Source organism: Sturnira hondurensis, unplaced genomic scaffold (genome assembly GCF_014824575.4).
Source record: "Sturnira hondurensis isolate 20B ecotype Veracruz unplaced genomic scaffold, ASM1482457v3 Scaffold0013515, whole genome shotgun sequence".
In the NCBI taxonomy this organism is placed as follows: domain Eukaryota; kingdom Metazoa; phylum Chordata; class Mammalia; order Chiroptera; family Phyllostomidae; genus Sturnira; species Sturnira hondurensis.
In genome coordinates, this window is record NW_028086146.1 from 3,367,944 (window position 1) to 3,387,667 (window position 19,724).

Sequence of the window (19,724 nt, forward strand, 5' to 3'; positions counted from 1 at the left end):
ACATTTCTATGAGCATTTATAACCGGCATCTACTCTAGCACAGCACCGGGGAAGGCGTTACTGGCTGTCAGACAGACTTGTTGGTACATACTGGAGTCTCTAATTGCACAGGTCATTTAAACAAATTACAGCTACTTTTCACTACTCTTACAGCGGCACGGTGAAAAACTGACTCTAGGATTCCTTTTGTAAGAGTCTAAATCGACTCCTGTGCTCGCGCACACACTCTACCTTTGTAAAGCTTTGACCTTTGCGATTCCTTTTTTGTAAGAGATTTTATATCTATCTAGTTTTTGCTCTGTGTACTGTGGCTGTTATTAACATCCTGTTTCCACCCTGCTTGGCAGCTGTGGGGCTGAGAGCCAGACACTACATTCCTCAGGCTCCTTTGCCAGGGTCGGCCAGTGGGGTCCCACAGGGGGTGAGGAGGCGGGCGGGAGGGAAGGCTTTGGGCCCCTTCTCACTCACGTTTTTCTTCTGTCTTTGGCTGCTGTCTGTGGAGGCAGCTGTGTCCCTGACCATCCAGGCTGTTTCAGTGGCAACCTCCTCCATTGTCCCTGCTCCCAAAATGGCAGCCGGTCCCCAGGTGGAGCCCTCTTTCATGAATCTATGTTCTGGAGGACTCCTAAGTTACTTATCTGGGTTTCTTCTACTTTCCCCTCCACTCTTCCAGCTTCCCCACATTCCATAACCAACCCCCTTTACTAAATTCTGTTTGAAATTCCAAGTGTGTCTCTGTTTCCTTGGCTGGAATGTTATTAGTCATAAAGTACTCTGTATGGCTTGTTGCCAAGAGCAATTCCATCTTGCCCTTTATAGTGTGGGACTTACGAGAAAGTTGCAAGGTGTTAGGATCTGGAAGCACTTGGTTATTCTAACAAATACTTTGATGGACTCACTATGTGCTAGGAGGTGTTATAAATGCTTTCCAATTATTATTATTTTGTATCATCTTCATAACAAGCCTTTGGGGCAGTAGTAGAACAATCCACATTTTACAAATGAAGGAGCAGTCACATGAAGGGAAAGTGACTTGCACGGGTTAGGTAGCTAGCAGTGGCCGTCTGAAGGCTAATACCCTAATTAATGATTTATAATAATGAAAACGCAAGAGAAAGACCCAGCTGGGGGTGGTGGCTGTGGTGGGAGGAAGGTCTGCAAGGTTGGAGTAAGCAGATTAAGAAGCCTAAGTGCACAAGGAATCCGGAGAGGTCAGATTCAATTTCAGCATCAGCAGGAGACCCCAGCACAGGCCGGGGCTGGCACGCAGCTGCAGCAGGTGGCTGCCGTGTCTGGAACAGGTACTGCAGGCACGCGCTGACCCTCCCGCGAGGCTGCAGTTAGAGAACGGGAGGCACCAAAAAGTCCTCGCGACCAATATCCTCTCCCTTTATTTTCTAAGAACAGGGTCTGGCTGAAGTAATACTTCCCTGAGTGAGGTTGGCAGGGTAATAAGATGGGTGTAATAATTTAGTTTTAATTTGAACGTTTTACCTAAAATGTCATATGGTGTGCTTGAATGTGGCATTGCTATGTTACAAAATTACATGCTTATGATTTTAAAATAAAAGATTTTGTAATAGAGAGGGGTGTTGTATGTGCTGGACCCTGTAATGAAGGTTCTTGATAACAGAAGATAGAGGATTTTCCAAATCAGGCAAAAACATATCTATTAAAAATCTTTTTTTCTCAATGGTCATGTAATGAATTGGAGTCCACCTGTAGAATTTGAAATAAAAATGGGAAGTAGCTATTTTAGGTTTCTATGCTGTATTTTGGGTGTTTGAACACTTGGTCTCTCACATTTTGGAAAGTGAAAATCCTTCCTCAGAATCACAGGGGAAAAAGAAAAGGCAAAACAAATGAGAATGAAGAGCACCTGTGTGAGTATCACCGAATGTCCATGGAAGTATCCCCTACAAGTCATCTCGTCTGAGATGTGACAATATGGCTGAAGGCAGCCACTGCAGAGCTGAGGCTTGAGCATTAGATTCCGTTTCAGCGCTGCAGGCAGAAATCCCGAACCTACCTTTTAGCCATCTGACCTCAGGAAAGTTACCTAACGCTGTGCGGCATCCTTCATCTGTCAAGCGGAGAAAACCAGGATAACGACTTTACGGGGTTGCTGTGAGAATTCAGTACCTTCGTGCATGGAAGGAACCTAACATGGACTCTTGATGGGATCCAAAGATTAGCTATTATTGTAGTTGTTATTATTGCTAAATAATTATTAAGAGTTTGAAGTATGACTAGTACCATGGTAAAAAGTTTCCCACAGCCATGATGTTTTTAATAAGGAAACTTAGCCAATGACTTCTAGAATAAACACCATAGGTAGACAATGACATAAGCCCACCGCTTGGCCTACTGGAAATACTTAAGTTATTAAACAGTGAAAAATGGCTCAAATACAGGGCCAGAACTCAGGTTAGGAAAAACAACCCTACAACCAATCAGCTTTCTGTGTCTAGCACACACAAAAATGGGGCTGGAGGTATTGGAGGCCACGATGAAAGATAGGTACAGTGGGAAGAATATGAGCCTTGCGCCCCAGAGACCTGCGTTCCAGTTAGCAGGTTATGTGACCTTGGATATATTACATAATGCATATCTCTGCATTTCTCTTTCCTTATATTTTACATATCTGGATGATAACAGCTTTCTATCCTTCTTGGGGATGGCTCTACATTTGAGTGGTAAGCCATTTATGGGGAGGGGCTTGTGGCTGGAGGCAACTGTTCACCCTTCTCCTAGGTTTCTAATACTCTCTCAGCAGGAGGAAGGGGCACGGAGCTGTGGTCCGATCCCCTGGATCAGCCTCTGGGACCTGGAATGTCAAACCCATCATTTAGAGAGCCCTTGCCAGCTGTCCTCTGTGTGCAAGTGACCGGTGACTTTTCCTCCAGCATATATGCCCTTCTCACATTTTCCAAAGGACTCTGGGAAGAGCCAACTCTTAGAAATAGTCACTGACAAAACAAGAGACTGAACAGAGCGATGACGGTAAAGGCATCTGTGAAGCGAAAGTATAAATATTTTGGAATGCAGCAGGGCTTTCGATTCTTATGCACAATCAGAGCTTCAGCTTTGCTACCAACTGTGCAGGAAATCACGAGAAGAATTAATATTCATGAGTGTAACCAATTTCCACAACATTAAATTGTTCTAACTTTGGGATAAAACACATTTGCCTCTGCATTTTTTCAGTGCTCAGTGTATGGACCTCCTTTAAAAAGAACAGAGTTTTTGCTAAGAAAGAAAATTCAGGGACCACAACTTGAGAATTTAAATTCCACTAGTTGGCTGGGAAGCATGTACCCACAACAGTCTCTCTTCATTTGTATGAAGTGCACACCCTCCCCGAGAAGTGCACAGTGAAACCTGAAAGTACGTACTCCAAATCATCAGGTTCAGTGACAAACACTTTAAAAATGATGCTATTTTTTCTTTGCTTCCTACTCAATTTTTGGAGTACATTTTTAAAACAAAAATAAAAAGAATGGGTTGCTATCAGAGTTTTTGAGGTAACAAAGAATAATCCTTTGAAAAAAGGAATAATTCTAAGTGACGGCAGTTTCCCACTGCAGTAGATACGTTTGGTGGGGAGATATCCAGGCACCAACCAACATCTTTCAAAATTAAGGACTCTAAAAAGACCAACAGAACGACAATCATTGGTTGAAGTATTTCCTGCTTTTTTAAGTGCAGATATATACAGCATGATGTTAAAAAAGGAAAACAGACCACTTGGCCTTAACAGAAAATAAGATTCAGAGAGAAAGAGAAAAACCCAAACGTGAATTATAACATTAATATTCAACTCATTGCCTTTCCGGACTATTGGAATCAGGTTTTAAAACTTAGTAGGCCAGATGAGGTTTGGCATACCATGTGTTTACTGACTCAAGACATACCACTAAGTCTAGAAGGGCTGTCAAGGAAAATGTGATAGAAATAAAGTAATATAATTTCTGTTTTGTTCTTCATTTAAGACAGGGACTACTTTATTCAAACCCATCGGAGAAGTGGACTGGTCGGGTCTGTGACAAAGAATCACATTTTAAAGCACAGGCCAGTGACTGTATAGGAGTATATCCTGCTACTTATGAATCAACTGATCAGACCACAACTTCTCAGTATTTAAAACAGAATAAGCTTCCCTGTACAAGCAGCACCATTGTGACACGTTTAGAATCCTTCTCCTTCTCCCTCACCCTCTCATTCCACAGAATCCACACCAACCTTCCCATAATCCTCCTCGAGGATGGCCTTATCCTCATGCGCTTCAGAAACTCTCCATCCCCCATGCCCTCCCTCAAGTACTAGCGGACAACTCAGTTTGCTGTCAGGCCTCCCTGCTGAATAGTTAGGGCTGGGTGTGGTGGGTGGGAAAGACAGTAAATTGATCCTAGGGAGCTGCCAGGCCATCATTTCTCCTGAGGGTTCTCTGGCACCTTTGCATCTGTGTTGCACCTTTTCCACATGATTTCCCCAAGGGAGCAGTTAAGCTCTTCTGTCTTTGGCTTCTCTTTTACATCAGGCTTAAAAGCTAAAATGCCCAAAGGCAGCAAGAGCAGAGGTGAATGAAGCAGAGGGTGGTGACTTGGGGGGGTTGGGCAGGCACACGCTTTTCCCCTCTAGCTGAGAACCCTCAGGATGCACTGGAGCTGAATGGTGACAAAGCTGGTGGTTTTTCAAAAAGAATTTGGGTATTTTTGTGAAACTGCTTAATTTTAATATGTTAGCTTAGCCCTGGCTGGTGTGGCTCAGTCGACTGAGTCCTGGCCTGCGAACCACAGGGCTGCTGGTTCGATTCCCTGCTCTTGGGCAGAGGCCTGGGTTGTGGGCCAGGTCCCCAACAGGTGGGCTGTGGGAGGTAACTATACATTGATGTTTCCTTCCCTCTCTTTCTCCCCCCTTTCCCTCTCTAAATAAAATAAAATAAAATAAAATGTTAGCTTATATTGAAAACATTCTGGGTTCCCCAAAATACTTTTCTTGGACGTGCATTCTGTTAGCAGGGCACCCACTTTCTTGTGGCGGAGGCTGCAGGGCTGCGGGCGGGCCAGCTGGGTGGCAGAGTCAGGAGTGATTTTGGAAGCCCAGCCCAAGCACACTCCCCCAGCTGTTCCACGGCCTTTTTAAGCACCTAATTCCCTCTGTCAAATCCCTCTGGGGTGAAGCTAGAATTGCTTCTCATTCTTGCAACTGAACCCAGCCCGGACTGATAGCTGTGAAGTTGCAACTTGAAGATACAATGCCAAAGGAGACGTATTTCAAACAATTCATTTCAATAAAAGAAAGAGAAAGCCATAGACAACATTGCTGTTTTTCACTTCTAAGTAAATGATAATCAGTGTCAGCATAAACACAAGTACCAAGACTGATACCACAGCCCAGGAGGGGGCAGAGGAAGGGCGTACACAGCAGGCAGGGATTGGGAGTCAGCAGGAGGCAGGGCCAGCCCTGGGGGAGCCTTCTGAACTCCAGAGGGTTGAATACTGCAACCGCTGCCACCAAAATGAACATGGACAGAACCCTGTAATTTTCTGTGCTGAAAGTCCTAGTCGATAGTTTAATAGCATATCCAATTATATGATCCTGCTAATGAGAACAGAAGCCAAACAAAAGGTAAATCATCACCATGGCTTTGTATGAGAATTGTTTTTGACTTTGCAAAGAACTTCCTGTGACGTTTCAACCATCTTCAGAGAGTCCATTTATATTTGAAAGCAAAAGGGCTATAAGGACTGTGTTCAGCTGGACTGTAGATTAAAAAAAAACCCTTGCTTGACTAATTTACATATAAATTTGAATATCAAGGTATACATTAGTGTTAGGTATAAAGTCACTTTAAATTTTTCTACGAGAAGAGTGCTAGCCAAATTACATTTACACTTCAGGTGGGCTGAACAATTTGTGGTGGGACCTTCTTGGTTGGCCTTGTGATAGAGCTTTCCACACTGAAGCTCAGCTGAGCCCTGAGGCTCACCTGGCCATCGGGGCCACTTTTAGCTGCCTCATCACTGTCACCTACCCTGCATCTAGCCAAGAGAGAAGAAAACAGCAACTAAAAAGAATTTCTACAGAAGCTCCAACCACTGAACCGTAACTTGCCAAAGGACCAAGCTAAAATCAACAAATATTCATATATTAGAAACGAATCTGCCTTATTCAGCGAACCTAGCTGCTAGTCTGCAGGTGGAAAATGACTTGCAGTGTAAGAAGCACTTTACCTGCACAAATCTGATCTGCTTCTTGAAAGCCAAATTTCAATAAGAACTAGTTCAACATGTAACAGACAATGATTGAGAATATATTCACAGTAGCCCCCGCCCTAAAATTAAAACTAGTCACCGTGTAAAAACAAATGGCACATGTAAAAACAAGAAGCGAAACAGTGAATCCCACAGACAATGTTGTGAACTCTTTGTGAAGATACCTTTTATTTCTAGAAACAGTGTGTGGAAACATTTTGTTTAAAAGGGAAAAAATGTCTAATAACAAACGAATTTTCTATGTAAGAAATTTCGGTAACCTACCCCAATGCTCGAATTCACATGAAACATTTGAGAGTCACTATACAGTTTCCTGTTGCTGCTGTGACACATGGCCATACACTCAGAGGCTTAGCACAATAAAACTTTACTATCTTACAGCTCTCGCAGTTCACAGGTCCTGATGTTCCTTTGTGGAGGCTCTAAGTCGTAGACAGTCTTCTTGCCTTTTTTGACTTCTGGATGCTGCCTGCATTCCTTAGCTCCTGGTCCCTTCCTCCACCTTCAAAGTCAGCAGCGAGTGCCTTTAAAACTTTCTCTCTCCCGTGCTCTGGCCTAACAGCTTCTTCTCTGACTCTAATCTTCCTGTCTTTTAAGGCCCCTGTGATTATAATGGACTTATCTGGATAATTCAGGATAATTCAGGATACTCTTCCTATCTCCGGGTCTTTAACTTAATCACTCTGGCAAAGTCCTTTTTGCTATATAAGGTAATAGAGTCACAGGTTCTGGGGATTAGGATGTGAACAACTTTGTGGGCCCATTATTCTGTCTACCACAGACATGAATGCCACTCATATGAAAAGAGAATATTCAAATCTCTTTGCAGCTATCTCTGCAATATTAACCAAGAGTGCTTGTTTTAAAAAGTTTTTGCACAGTGAGAGAAACTATCAACAAAATGAAAAAAAAAACCCCTACAAAATGGGAGATGTTTACCACTGATACATCCATCCATAAGGGGTAAATACCAAAAGCAGATTAAGCAAGTCACACAACTTAACAACAAGAAAAACAACTGAATTTAAAAATGAGCAGAGGACCTAGGTAGACATTTCTCCACAGAGGACACAGACAGGGCCCACAGACATATGAAAAGATGCTCAACATCACTAATCATCAGGGAACTGCAAATTGGAACCTAATAGAGATAGCACCTCATACCTGTCAGAATGGCTATCATCAACAAATGAAAGAACAACAAGGTCTGGCAAGGATGGGAAGAAACAAGAACCCTGGAGCATTGTCAGTGGGACTGTAAATTGATGTAGCTACTATGGATGACAGTATGGAGGTCCTTCAAAAAACAAAAAATAGAACTGCCATTTGACCTACAATTTCACCGCTGGGTATTTATCTGAAGACTTCCAAAACCCTAATTTGAAAGACATATGCATCCCTGTGTTTATTGCAGCATGACTTACAATGGCCAAGACACAGAAACAGCTAGTGCCCATTACTAGGTGAATGGATCTTGAAGATGTGAGATATGTATATATTACACTGCCCCAACATGAAATCTTGGCATTTGTGACAGCATGGATGAACCTAGAGGGTACTGTGCTAAGTGAAATGTTACAGAAAGACACACCATGATTTCACTTACGTGTGGAATTTAAAAAGCAAAATAAATGAGCAAACGTGCCAGAAACAAACTCATAAACACAGAGTACAAACTGACAGTTACCAGATGAGAGTGGGGTTAGGGGGAAAGTACAAATCAGCAGTTATAAAAATGGCCCAGGGATGTAAGGCACAGCATAGGGAATAGTTAATTAATAACTATGTATGGCATTAGATGGGTTCTAGATTTATTGGGGTGATTACTTTGCAAGGTATATAAATATGTTATCACTATCCTCTACCCCTGAAACTAATGTAATATTGCACATCAACTGTAATTGAAAAATAAATTAAAACATTATTAAAATAAAAGTGATAAAAGATTTGTTTTCTTCCACAGAACCAAACATAAGGAGTAACCATAGTGAAACATCAGAAGCGTTTTCCCTGAGATGCATTTCTTGCCACGGTAAAAACTGAGCTTGTTCTCTTTCTCTTACTCACAGAGCAGGTGTCAGGCACACCGTGGTTGTCAGGGACAGCGTGTTCTCATTCAGAGAGACTGGGCTAGCCGTGATGTTGATGTGGTAACCGCCAGACCGGCAATGTGATGGCGCCCAGTATTACCTGTTTGAGTAAAGCGCAGTCCTGTCGTGTGGGTAATGTTCGTTGACATACAAGGAGGAAGATGAGATTGTGGTTGTCAAGGAAGCAGCTTCAAACAGGGATGGCGTGCTAGGCACCAGGTCTGGCCGGTGTCGGGATCCCAGCGCTGGGTAACAAAAGCAACACACATGCGCCCGTGAATCTCAGTAATAAACACTGCTTTCCTGTCTCTAATAACTTAAGTCAAAGGCATTGGCTGCATATTCTGGGCTGCAAATTAAATTACGAATTAACTGAGCTCCTCTGAACTGCAGCAGAAATGTAAAATAGCTTCTTGCAACCAGTTAAACAGAAAGAAAATTGCATTAATTTACAAAATGGCTTATGAAAATGACGTTAGGAACGTTCTTTTAAAAACCTAATAAAGTGATTTACTGTTTCAAAAGATGACATAAAAGGCTCCTAGGAGCTTAAGGAGATAATTCGACAGAGATTAAAAGGATGATTGGCAAATGTATAAACAGATGGTGAACCTGCTTTCCTCTCCCCAGGATATGCACGTATCTGTGATTCTCAACTCAGACCTAAGAGCTCAGCCGTTTTACAAACCACGAAACACACACTTCAGACTGACAGCCGGCTAGCTAACCCTCAGCCATGTCTGAACCCACACATATCTTTGAACGCTATCCATAGCTCTTCTTGATGTCATATTTTAACAGCAAGGCCACCTTTTAAAAAATGAGACATCCCTTATCTCTCTTTTTTAATATGTAGGTGCCTATGAAAATTCTTATCCAAAAGAGTGGAATATTCAAGGCTGAGCAGTGACTGATGCCCAACGCTCAAGATTCTATGTGGACTCTTTTCTTTCTTTTTGAGAGCTGAATCTGGATCATTTTAAGTTACCTTATCCTAAATTTTAGAAAACTTATATCCGTTATTAGCCTGTCAGAGATCGTCCTTTAATTAAAAGACCAGTCACCCAGAAAAGAACGTCTATAAAAAGAGAGAATGCGTGGACAGAATAGGTGGACGAATCCTATACTTTTAGTTCTGCAGTTAGGCTCATGCTTTCTTTAAACCCAGGTAGATATTTTATTTTTAACTTTTTGTGAGACAGAACTGACATGTAACATTGTACTGCTTTTAGGTGTGCAACACGATGATTTGATTTAGGTGCACACCGCAAACTGATTAACACAATAAAAGCAGTTAACATCCATCACCATGCACAGTTGTAACATTTTTTTCTTGTGATGGGAACTTTTAAGATCTACTTTCTTAGCAACTTTCAAATATGCAATACAGTATTAGTAACTAGTGTCACCAGGCTTGACTGTGGATTCTCTTTAGTCATGCCCCCAAACTAAACTAAAACAGACAATAGTAAATACAAAATAACTGCAAGGTGCTTCTGGTATTCTATTTCAGGCACAAGACTCAAAATCACATATTTTCAGAAGTTTGTGTGAGTGGAAATTGATCCCACTCTCACATGAGTGTGAGGTTTGGGATTTTGGATTTGAAGGGGTGCAGGTGGAGAGGTGCAGCAAGGCATGGAGGAAAAGGGAGGAAACCGCAGAAGGGCCGGGCTCCGGACTAGGAGACTGGACACACACTGAAATGTCAGATGGTGCCGCTGCCTCCGGTTTAGGTCAAAACATAGAACTGTCCTTATGAATAACAGATGATAATCACATAAAAACACAAGTAACCATGTGCAGCATACAAAAATTGGAAAGGCTTCAAATTAATAAGCCAGCTGGTGAACAATCTTCAACATACTCAATCCCACCTTCTCATTAACAGCAGAGAAAAATATAAAAACTCTCAGCAAACTGAAAACTGGGTCTGAAAAATAACCACACACCCGAGTCCAGTGAATTACCCCTAAGTATAAGACAGATGAAGCTGAGCTGAGGGCTAATGAAGGCTCAGGTCTCCCAGCTGGCCCTCGTAAACCAGAGGCTTGCTGAGTGACAGAACACAGAACAACACTCTCTGTCCAGTGGCCTGGCCCCAGGTCGTACATCACCCAAACCCCGGGAAGCTGACCCCCAACTTCTTAGGAGTATCTTTGAAGCAGAGAACTGTTTCTTCAGGCCCCTATATCCGTCAGTTTTTTTTTAACCTAGTGTGATAGGCAGAATTCTAGGATGACCCCCAGGTACCTGCAGCCTTGTACAACCCCTTTACAGCGTGGGTGGAACCTGTGAATATGATAAGCTATTACTCCTGTGATTATGGTATCTGACATGGCAAAAGGAACTCTGCGGATATAATTAAGGTTACTAATCAGTTAACTTTGAGTTAGTCCAAATGGAGATGATCCAGGTGTGCCCAGCCTGATCACAAAAGGCCTTTAATTCTATGTCTCCGGGTCACAGATGGCGATGTCAGAGGCCCAAAGTGTGAGGGGGACTGACTTGGGAGAAACTCTAGGAATGAAGATGGAGGGGCAGCAAGGCAAGCAATGAGGATGGCCCCTGGGGCCCAAGTGTGGCTCTCGGGTGTCACATAGCAAAGAAATGGGGACTTCAGCCCTATAGCAGCAAGGAAATAAATTCTGCCAACAACACAATGAGCCTGGAGGCAGAGTCTCCTCCAGCTCCTCCAGATGAGAACTCACCGCCCCCGCCCCCCAGACCCTGACCAGCTGTGTCCAGAGGACCGAGGTCAGCCTTATTAGTCTTCTGACTTACAGAGCTGCAAGCTAATAAATGGAGGTGACATAAAGCCTCTGACTTTCTGGTAATTGTTACGTGGCGACAGAAAACTAACATAACTAATATATACTGAGAATGACAGGAAACCAATGATTAAAACCAGAGGCACATTTGGTGACGATCTGGTATGATATGAAAAAGAAAGTCTCCAAGTACAGAGCACTATAAAAAGGCTGAACTTTGTTACACACTTTGTGGATTCAGAGAATTGTCAGAATAAACTCACTTTAAAATAGTACGTTCACATTTTCAAAGAGTACACTCAATAGGTTTTTCTTCGACTTTCAGAAACCTTTTCAGGTGAAGTACCTTTAAATTTACACAATGGGTCCAAAAATTTATCTGCAAACAAGCACCCTAAACACTACTACTGGCCATGTCCTCAGACTTTCTGGACGCTCTGCAGTGTATTGATCCCCCAGCGTCACACCTGGGCTGACTGCTTTCCCTTTAGAAGTCACATTGAGCAATTAGCGGTCAGTGGAAGTAATGGTTTAAAACAAGCTTTTCCTATTTCCTATTTCTAGTGTCCTAGACTGCAGACACCTTGCATTTTATGTGTGCTATAAGAAACTCGGTGTATGGCGGGGCGATGGCAAGACGGCGACACTTAGGGAGAGGGGGCAGATGTCTGCCAGAGGCTGGAGCCCTCAATGCAGACAGGGGCAAGGGCCATTTTGGGTGAGAGCAGGTTTATAGCAAGACGAGGAAGAAAAAGCCCATCCCGGCACGTATGGGTAAGTGCTGCAGAAGAGAACAGAAATGATGGACGCCCTGTTCTAAAGACTCCCAGGAAAAGAAAGCCCTGAGGAGAGTTATCATCTTCCACAGGAAGTAGAAGAAATTTGTAGGCGATGTTGGGGTTCCCAAAAGAATATACTGATGAAAGAATCTAAAATGTCACTTCCTCTTCTGGGATTACAAGAGAAAAACCAAATGATCCACTCAGTGAGTAGAGAAAAGTATTTGATAAAATTCAACCCTTGTTCCTGATAAAAAAAACTTTTTAGCAAACTAGGGATAAAAAGGAACTTCCTTGGCCTGGTTGTGGGTATCAAACAGAGCAAATGTCTTTCTCCACAGTGACACATGAGATGTGTTCCCTTTAGAATGAGGACGAGGCAAGGCTGCCCGGACACCCCTTCTATTCACCGCCGCGCCGGAAGCCCTGGCCAGCAGGTGAGGGCGGGTGCGGGGTAAGGGCTACACAGTAGTAGCAACTCCAGAAAACCCAAGTCTTAAACAGATACCACTGGAAAGACAAAATATGTATCTATGTCTACACCTCTACCTTCCTCTGAGAAATAAACCCAACAAAAGGTAGGTACGTATGACATGCAAGGAAAAAATTACAAAACTGATTAAATCCGTTAGAGGGTCTAAATAAACAGACCATTCATTGTTGTATTGTGACTGCCTATGTGTATATGTACAAGGATGTATTTATATGTACATAATGTATATATGTGTTTGAAAAAATATGTGTATACATGCACAAAACAAGGTCTGGTAGTACAAATACCAAAATGTTCTGATTTGTTACCTTCAGGTAGTGGGGTTACAGATCTTGATTCTGAATATTTTATGATCTTCTCATTTATTTATACCATAAACTATACACTGTATTATTTATGTGTTTAAAAATGTTTATACTAGCTGTGTCATACTGTAAATACCCTTTAAAGATTATTTAGTGGGTGCTTTCTTAGAGTACATATCTTGTAATTTTTCTACTGTGAATTTATATTACTTGTATAAATACAATAAAACCTCTAGAACTTTTTCTTCCTTTCTTTTAAGTTACATGTCTTTACCTTCTTCGTCAAGGCTGCTAAAACTCTGCCCTTCCGTCAGCAAATCTCGCCTCTCCCCCTTCCATTCCTGGCTCACCGAGGACACGACCTCCTGTGAGGTCGCCTTCAGGGCGGCGATGGAATTGCACCGTTTTTTAGAAGGCGAGGACTTCAGAGCTAGACAGAGAGAAAAAAGAGAGACAAATGAAAACACTTATTGTAAAACCACATTAATATTTCATTTTTAAGATGTTTATACTATATTATTAACATTTTAATCATTATTCAAGTAGAATGCAAGAAACCTTGCTTTATATCCATGAGGAAAGGGAGGTGAAATTGCGGCTGGGCAATTTTATTTGCTCAAAATGACTTGACTTTAATCAGGATATTCTAGAATAAATTCCAGTGGAAATGTCTCTCCAGATTTTGAATTAAAGGTCTCATTTGAGGTGAAATTCAAGTGTTTTGTTGCTAAAGAATTATTTTCCCTCCTCTAAGCAATGTTTTTTTTACCACTGGGTGGAGGAGGTTTGGGTGGGTTGGTAAACGCAGATGGTAAACTAAGGAGAATTCTCATGACCCTAGTTTTATTAACTTGGGACTGGGAATGTCTGACCATGCCAATGTTTAATCTTATACTCATGCTGCCCAATTTAGCCAAGTTACTTCCGCTTGCTTTTTTCTTGCAGTGACTTTCCACTGAAATTTCCTGCCCTTTGGATCTTTTTTAGGTCATGGTTACGTCAGATGTACACTTCACTCCTGACCTTTGTCCAAGGAGCGTTCTACAACTTGGGAAGGGTGTTGGGAACCTGGACCAAGGCAAATACACTGCTCCATCAATCATGCTCTCTGAAGGCTCTGACTTTACTTCTTATATGTCAGTGGAGACCGCTTTGGCTGCCCCTGGACCATCCCCGTCTATATTCGTTCTTGGCTGCAATCATTCTTCATGGCTTACCATATTACAGACTTTCTTGGAGGGTAGGGGAGAGGGAGCTTGAAGCTTGTTTATGCTTTCCCTGGAACCTGTTTTTGGCAGTGTCTCTCCTCCTTTGGAGGTTTGCATCTAGGGGTGACCTGACAGCAGATGCATTCAGTAATTGTGTTTGGTTTTGGGAATCTCAGCATAGAACACGTTACTTATCTGGGGTCTTCCCATAGATAGCTTGCAAGAATGTTATTGGAAAAGGGCTTTGGGACACCCAAATGTGGGAAGAACAGAGGGCAATCTCTTCACTTAGGAAAAAGGGACAGTTATGTGTCCCCTGGTCAGTCTTATCATCATAATATAATCACCATTATAAGTCACTTTTGAGGAGGGATTTAGAGTCTGGACGCCAAAGCTCACATTCCATAACTGGAACTATCCCCATGGCTGTCTGAGGGAGAGAGGCCCTTTTCTAGGTCCAGGAACAGAATAGAAACACGGCCCCCTCCTCGAGGTCACGGAGCTAGAAACCATGAAACCCCAGGGGTCTTCCTTTTTTCTGAAGTCACCTAATTGGGGCTTCATTTCCTAGCTTGTTTAGCATTCTGTTTTCTGGTTAAAATGAAGGGAAAAAAAGATAAAACTAGAGTTTGTTTTCCTTTGAGGGAGGAGATTTTAAATGTTGAAATATTGATCAAAACTGATTCTAATGGCAAATAAGTGGCCCAAATAAACCACATTTTCCTTAACTTCTCATGCTATCAATATAGCAGCCACATTTGCTTTATAGGTCTGAAGTAATAGCCCAGACACTGGCTTTTGCTTTCATACTCCATCTGTTAATTTTTATAACCCCCCAACTCTGTCTTGGTATTTTAAAACTTCTAAGCCAGAGGATGTCAACCATGCTCTAGGGAGCACTAGGAGTCCCTGAGGCCTTCTGGGAATGGCTGTAATATTAAAACTGTTCTCACAATAGTATTAAGACGTTATTTGCCTTTCTCACTTCCATTCTCTCCTGGGTTCTCTAGTGCTACGTGACGGGTGACATCACCGCAGGTTGAATTAAGCAGCTGGTGTGAAAATCTAGATGTCTTCTTTTGAGTGAGAATAAAGGGTTTGAAAATAAAATAATGCCACTCTTATCACTCTAAAGTATTTGTTTGGGAAAATAATTTAAAAATAAAAATTATTTTTCATGACTACTCTTTATTTAAAATTTTTTTACTTTGTTAAAATTGACTTATGTTAACATGCATTTTTGTTGTTTCCCTTTAGTAATTAATAAATTGTCCTGGCTGGTGTGGCTCAGTGGATTGAGTGCCGGCCTGTGAGCCAATGGGTAATGGGTAGCTGGTTTGATTCCCCACCAGGGCACATGCCTGGGGTGCGGGCCAGGTCCCTGGTGCGGGGTGAGTGAAAGGCAACCACACATGGATGGTTCTCTCACTCTCTTCCTCCCTTCCCCTCTCTCTAAAATAAAGAAATAAAATCTTTAAAAAAAGAATTAATGAATAGTTAAAACTTTCCTCATTTTTAAATTCTAACATGTTAAATGTAGATAGATACAACCCACTCAAATAAGAGTGGAAAGGGGTGTTGAGGACAAAAGGTCTGAGAATCAAATGGTTCTCAGGTCAATATGTTTCTCCTCCTAAACTGAGGAGCAGCTAGGATCAAAACAATGTTGGCAGCACCAAAAAACAAAACAAAGCAAAAACAAAAAACAAAAAAGAAAAAAACATGAATGAGGGGGAGACACACTGAGAACTGTATGTACCTGTGGCTCCTGGTGGAGCAAAGGCGGTGAGCCTAGAAATACCTCTTTGTCCGTTACCAGCATCACATGGTTCTGGGAGAGGACCCCAGGACAACCCCCTGCCAGGACCACACAACGCATTCAGAAAGCATTTACTTTTCTCTCCAACAATGAATTTTCCTTAAAGGAGTAATCAGAGCCTCAGTTAGAAGATAAAGATTCAGACCTTGGGAAAACTGAATGCCTCAGATTTCTATTGACGAGGAAAGATCTCAAAAGATGGATTAGGTTACTAGTTACTTTCTTTTGTGCCACAGAAACTCCTGGATTTGTCTTTGGCTAACCAATGTCTGGGGATAGGTATTCCATGTTCATTTCCAGCCTCATGTCCTGTCACTCAACTGCCTCTATACCTTACTGCTTTCCAGCTCACCTCTCTGCCATCCCCCGGACCTACCCCAGGGCCTTTGTATATGCTGTTCCTTCTTCTCAAGATGTCCTTCTTGCCTCTTTCCCCAATAAACACTGGCTTAAACTTTTAGGACTTAGTTTAAATATTCTTCCTTCTGTGAAACTCTCTTTTGGAAGGACTGGTCTTATTTCTCTGTGTACCTATAATAGTGTATGCAAAAATGCTCTTCACTATTGTTTTATTACATTATAAATCTATAACGTGTTCCAATCCCTGAGCCTAAACAGACTTTCTATATTATTAGTGCTTAGCACAGCACCAGCTATATAATAGGTGCTCAAATGTTGGTTGCATGAATGTACTGTTATCCTAAAATCTTAGGACAGTTGATTTCTAACAAATTAATGTATTATTCTAGTCCTTTCAGGAAACTAAGTTTTAGTACATTGGAAATATTATCTGAGTAGAGGATTTCAGTGAGGTTCCAACATTATGGTGACTAATATTTCCAGAGGAAGATATAGGACTTTGCAGACAATACTACATTGGCAACATGACTCAATTCTGGAGTGAGATGAATGGATTTAAGAAGGTTAAACAAACAGATTTGAAAAAAAAGAAACTTGAAGACCAGGTAACTTTTCTTGGGGATTGACTTGGGCATTAAGAGCTTTAAATTAATCACAGTTGATAAAACATCCTGAAGTTGTATTTTAACTTGTCAATTTTACTAGTTAAATTGCTATGCTTTGAAATGCCAGTAGCAGATGAAAAGTCCATTCATTTGCTCAATCACTCATCAAATAATGATGAGTGCCTACAATGTGTCCGGAAATGAGCCAGGTGCTAGGAATAGTCACTGCTTTTAGAGATCTCAGTCTCTAGTGGGGAAAGCAGAAAAACAGCTTATTACAGCTGAGTACAATTAAGTTCCATGGCAGAAACACCATCTAAACTGAGACCTGAAGGAAGACCGAGGAGGGATGGAGAGAAAGTTGCAGGCAAAGGGACAAGAATGTGAAGAGATGTGGAGTCAGCCTGGAATGTTTGGGGTACGTGAAAGGGGTTCAGAGCTACAGGGTCCTGGAGGAGGGGCCATAGTGTGGAAAGAGGTGAGCAAGAAGGGGGAGGGAAAGCAAGGTCACATCGCAAAGGGACTCAGGAGCCAAATTAAGGATTTTGTGTACTAGGGAATCCATGGAAGTGAAAAAAAAATTCTTTAGCCATGGAAGGCTTTTAACAGGTAATTAGCAAGGGCACCTTTATATTTTAAACTGATCCCTCTGGCTGCAGTGTAAGGAGGAGAGATTAAATTGGAGGCAAGAGACCCATGTGGGGCCACAACTGTATGAACAAACCCTCAAAAAAGCACAACCACACACACAGTAGTTGTGAGAAGGGGATGAATGCTCAATATCTCAGAGCGAGACTAGGTGTTGGCGAGTGACTATATGTGGGCGGTAAGGAAAAGGAAGGACTCAAAGTGTGATGCCAGCATTCCTGGTTTGCATGACTGAGCAGAGGGTGGTGGCCTTCAGTGAGGTGTGGACTCAGGAAGTGAGGTGTGGACTCAGGAAGTGAGGTGTGGACTCAGGAAGTGAGGCAGGTTCTGGGACAGGAAGCAGTCATATGTAATTGTGAGCCTGTGAGCTTGTGGAATTTGCTGGACACTAAGTGAAAAAGTTGGGTGAGCAAGGAGGTTTGTTGGAGGTGTGGGGAGTGAGTGTAAGTATTCAGGTGAGTGTAAGTATTCAGGTGGTAATGAAGTCTTGAGAGATTGAGAAATCACCCAGAGAGAGTTGTCCACAGGGGAGGGGTAAAGTTGGAGCCTAGCTCGTAGTGAACATGCACATAGTAGGGTACGGCAGACGGCAGAGATGAGAAGTGCCGATGGGCCCCCAGGGGGAGCAAGAGAGGCTGGAAGGGGACCAGGACGGTCCTCAATTATGAAAGACAAGTGAAGAAAATCCTGCACAGAGGACTGACATCAGCGGTCTCAAACACTGTATTTTTTTTGGTAAAGATTTTATTTATTTATCTTTAGAGAGGAAGGGAAGGAGAGAAGGAGAGAAATATCAATGTATGGTTGCCTCTCATGAGCCCTCTGCTGGGAACTGGCCTGCAACCCAGGCATGTGCCCTAACTGAGAATCGAACCGGGATCGTGTGGTTCGCAGGCCCGCGCTCAATCCACTGAGCTACACCAGCCAGGGCTCAAACACTGTAGTTTTAAGAAAAGACTCAAAGTTACTCAATGGCTTGAGCAATGATTGTTGATGATCCTGAGAAGAATATTTCAGTGGAGTGGCCAAAGCCAAATGGAGTACACAGAAAGTGACACAAAATAAGAAAGCAAGACAGCAACTGAGACCAATTCTCCAATAGTGTGACTGCAAAGGAGGAGAAAGGTGCACCAGGAGCTAGAAGGAGATGCAGATTACGGGGGGGTGTATTTAGAATGAACAGTTTGAAGGCTGAAACATGAACCCAGAAGAGAGAATGAATGGTTAAAAGTACCCTGAAGTGGAGGTAAGTTCTAGAAAGATCTGTTGTGGACAGTAAGGAGAAGATGGGACCCAGCATACAAGTCATGACATCAGTCATTCATTCTTTCAACAAATACATACACTACATGATCCATCCCCTCCCCCAGACTCCACTTCCCTGTACTAGGTGCTTGGGATATAGCAGTGAGTTTGCGTCCAAGTGAAGGAGCCAGGCACTGAGTAAGATAAACAAGTGACATCTATACCATGTTAGCCAGACATGTGTTAAGGAAGAAGTTAAGCAGGGGAAGTGGATGGAGATCACCTTTTCCATGGTGGCAGGGCTATAAGCATCATCATTACTGTCCATGCAATAAGAAAATGGTAAAGTGTTTGAATGTGCTTAGAAGCAGACAGGCTTTATTTAATAAATGGTACTGGGACAATGGCTAACTACTTGGAGGAAAAACAAGGTTAGCTCGGTTGTTTTTCACCAATATCATATTGATTAAAAAAACAAAAACTAATTTATAAATAGTAAAAGAAAAATATGAGTGAACATTGATCTTATTCCTCATTGGTGAAGTACTTTGTAAACACAAGAATGATTAAGAAAACAATTCCATTTAAAACAACATTAAAAATACTTAAGAATAAAATCAACAAAAGTGCGAGATTCTACTCTGAAAATGACAAGACATTATTGAAAGAAATTAATGATGTCTCAAATAAAAAGAAGACATCCATGTTCAAGGAATGAAAGACTTAATACTGTTAGGATGGCAACACACCTCAATCGATCTACAGATTCAACACAAGCCTTATCAAAATACCAATTGCCTCTTTTTGTTGTGGCAGAAACTGACAACCTGATTCTAAAGTTCACAGAGAAATCCAAAGGACCCAGAATAGCCAAAACACTTTTGAAAAAGAACTTACACTTTTGAAGGAGTTACACTTCTGATTTCAAATCTTACAATATAGCACAGAAGCAACTGATATGGTACAGTGCTGGTATAAGGGTAGGTATGGAGATCAATGGAAAATAATTGAGAACCCTAATATTTGTGGACAGCTGATTTTCAACAAGGGAACAAAGATCATTCAGTGAGGGAAAGAATAGGCTTTTAAAGGAAGAATGCTGGGACAACTGGATATCCACCTG

The 19,724-nt window shown here is 42.0% G+C and overlaps 1 protein-coding gene across 2 annotated transcripts in view; it reads right to left on the minus strand.

Annotated features, from left to right (window-relative positions):
* The window catches only part of PIP5K1B (phosphatidylinositol-4-phosphate 5-kinase type 1 beta), a 319,864-nt gene that overhangs the window by 68,856 nt on the left and 231,284 nt on the right, over positions 1-19,724 (minus strand). For both annotated transcript variants that reach the window (XM_037061705.1, XM_037061706.1), the window contains 2 exons: positions 12,991-13,146; positions 8,469-8,613 (listed from right to left, as the gene is read on the minus strand). In XM_037061705.1, the coding sequence (XP_036917600.1) occupies positions 8,469-8,613; positions 12,991-13,146 (301 nt within the window). The remainder of the gene's footprint in view (positions 1-8,468; positions 8,614-12,990; positions 13,147-19,724) is intronic.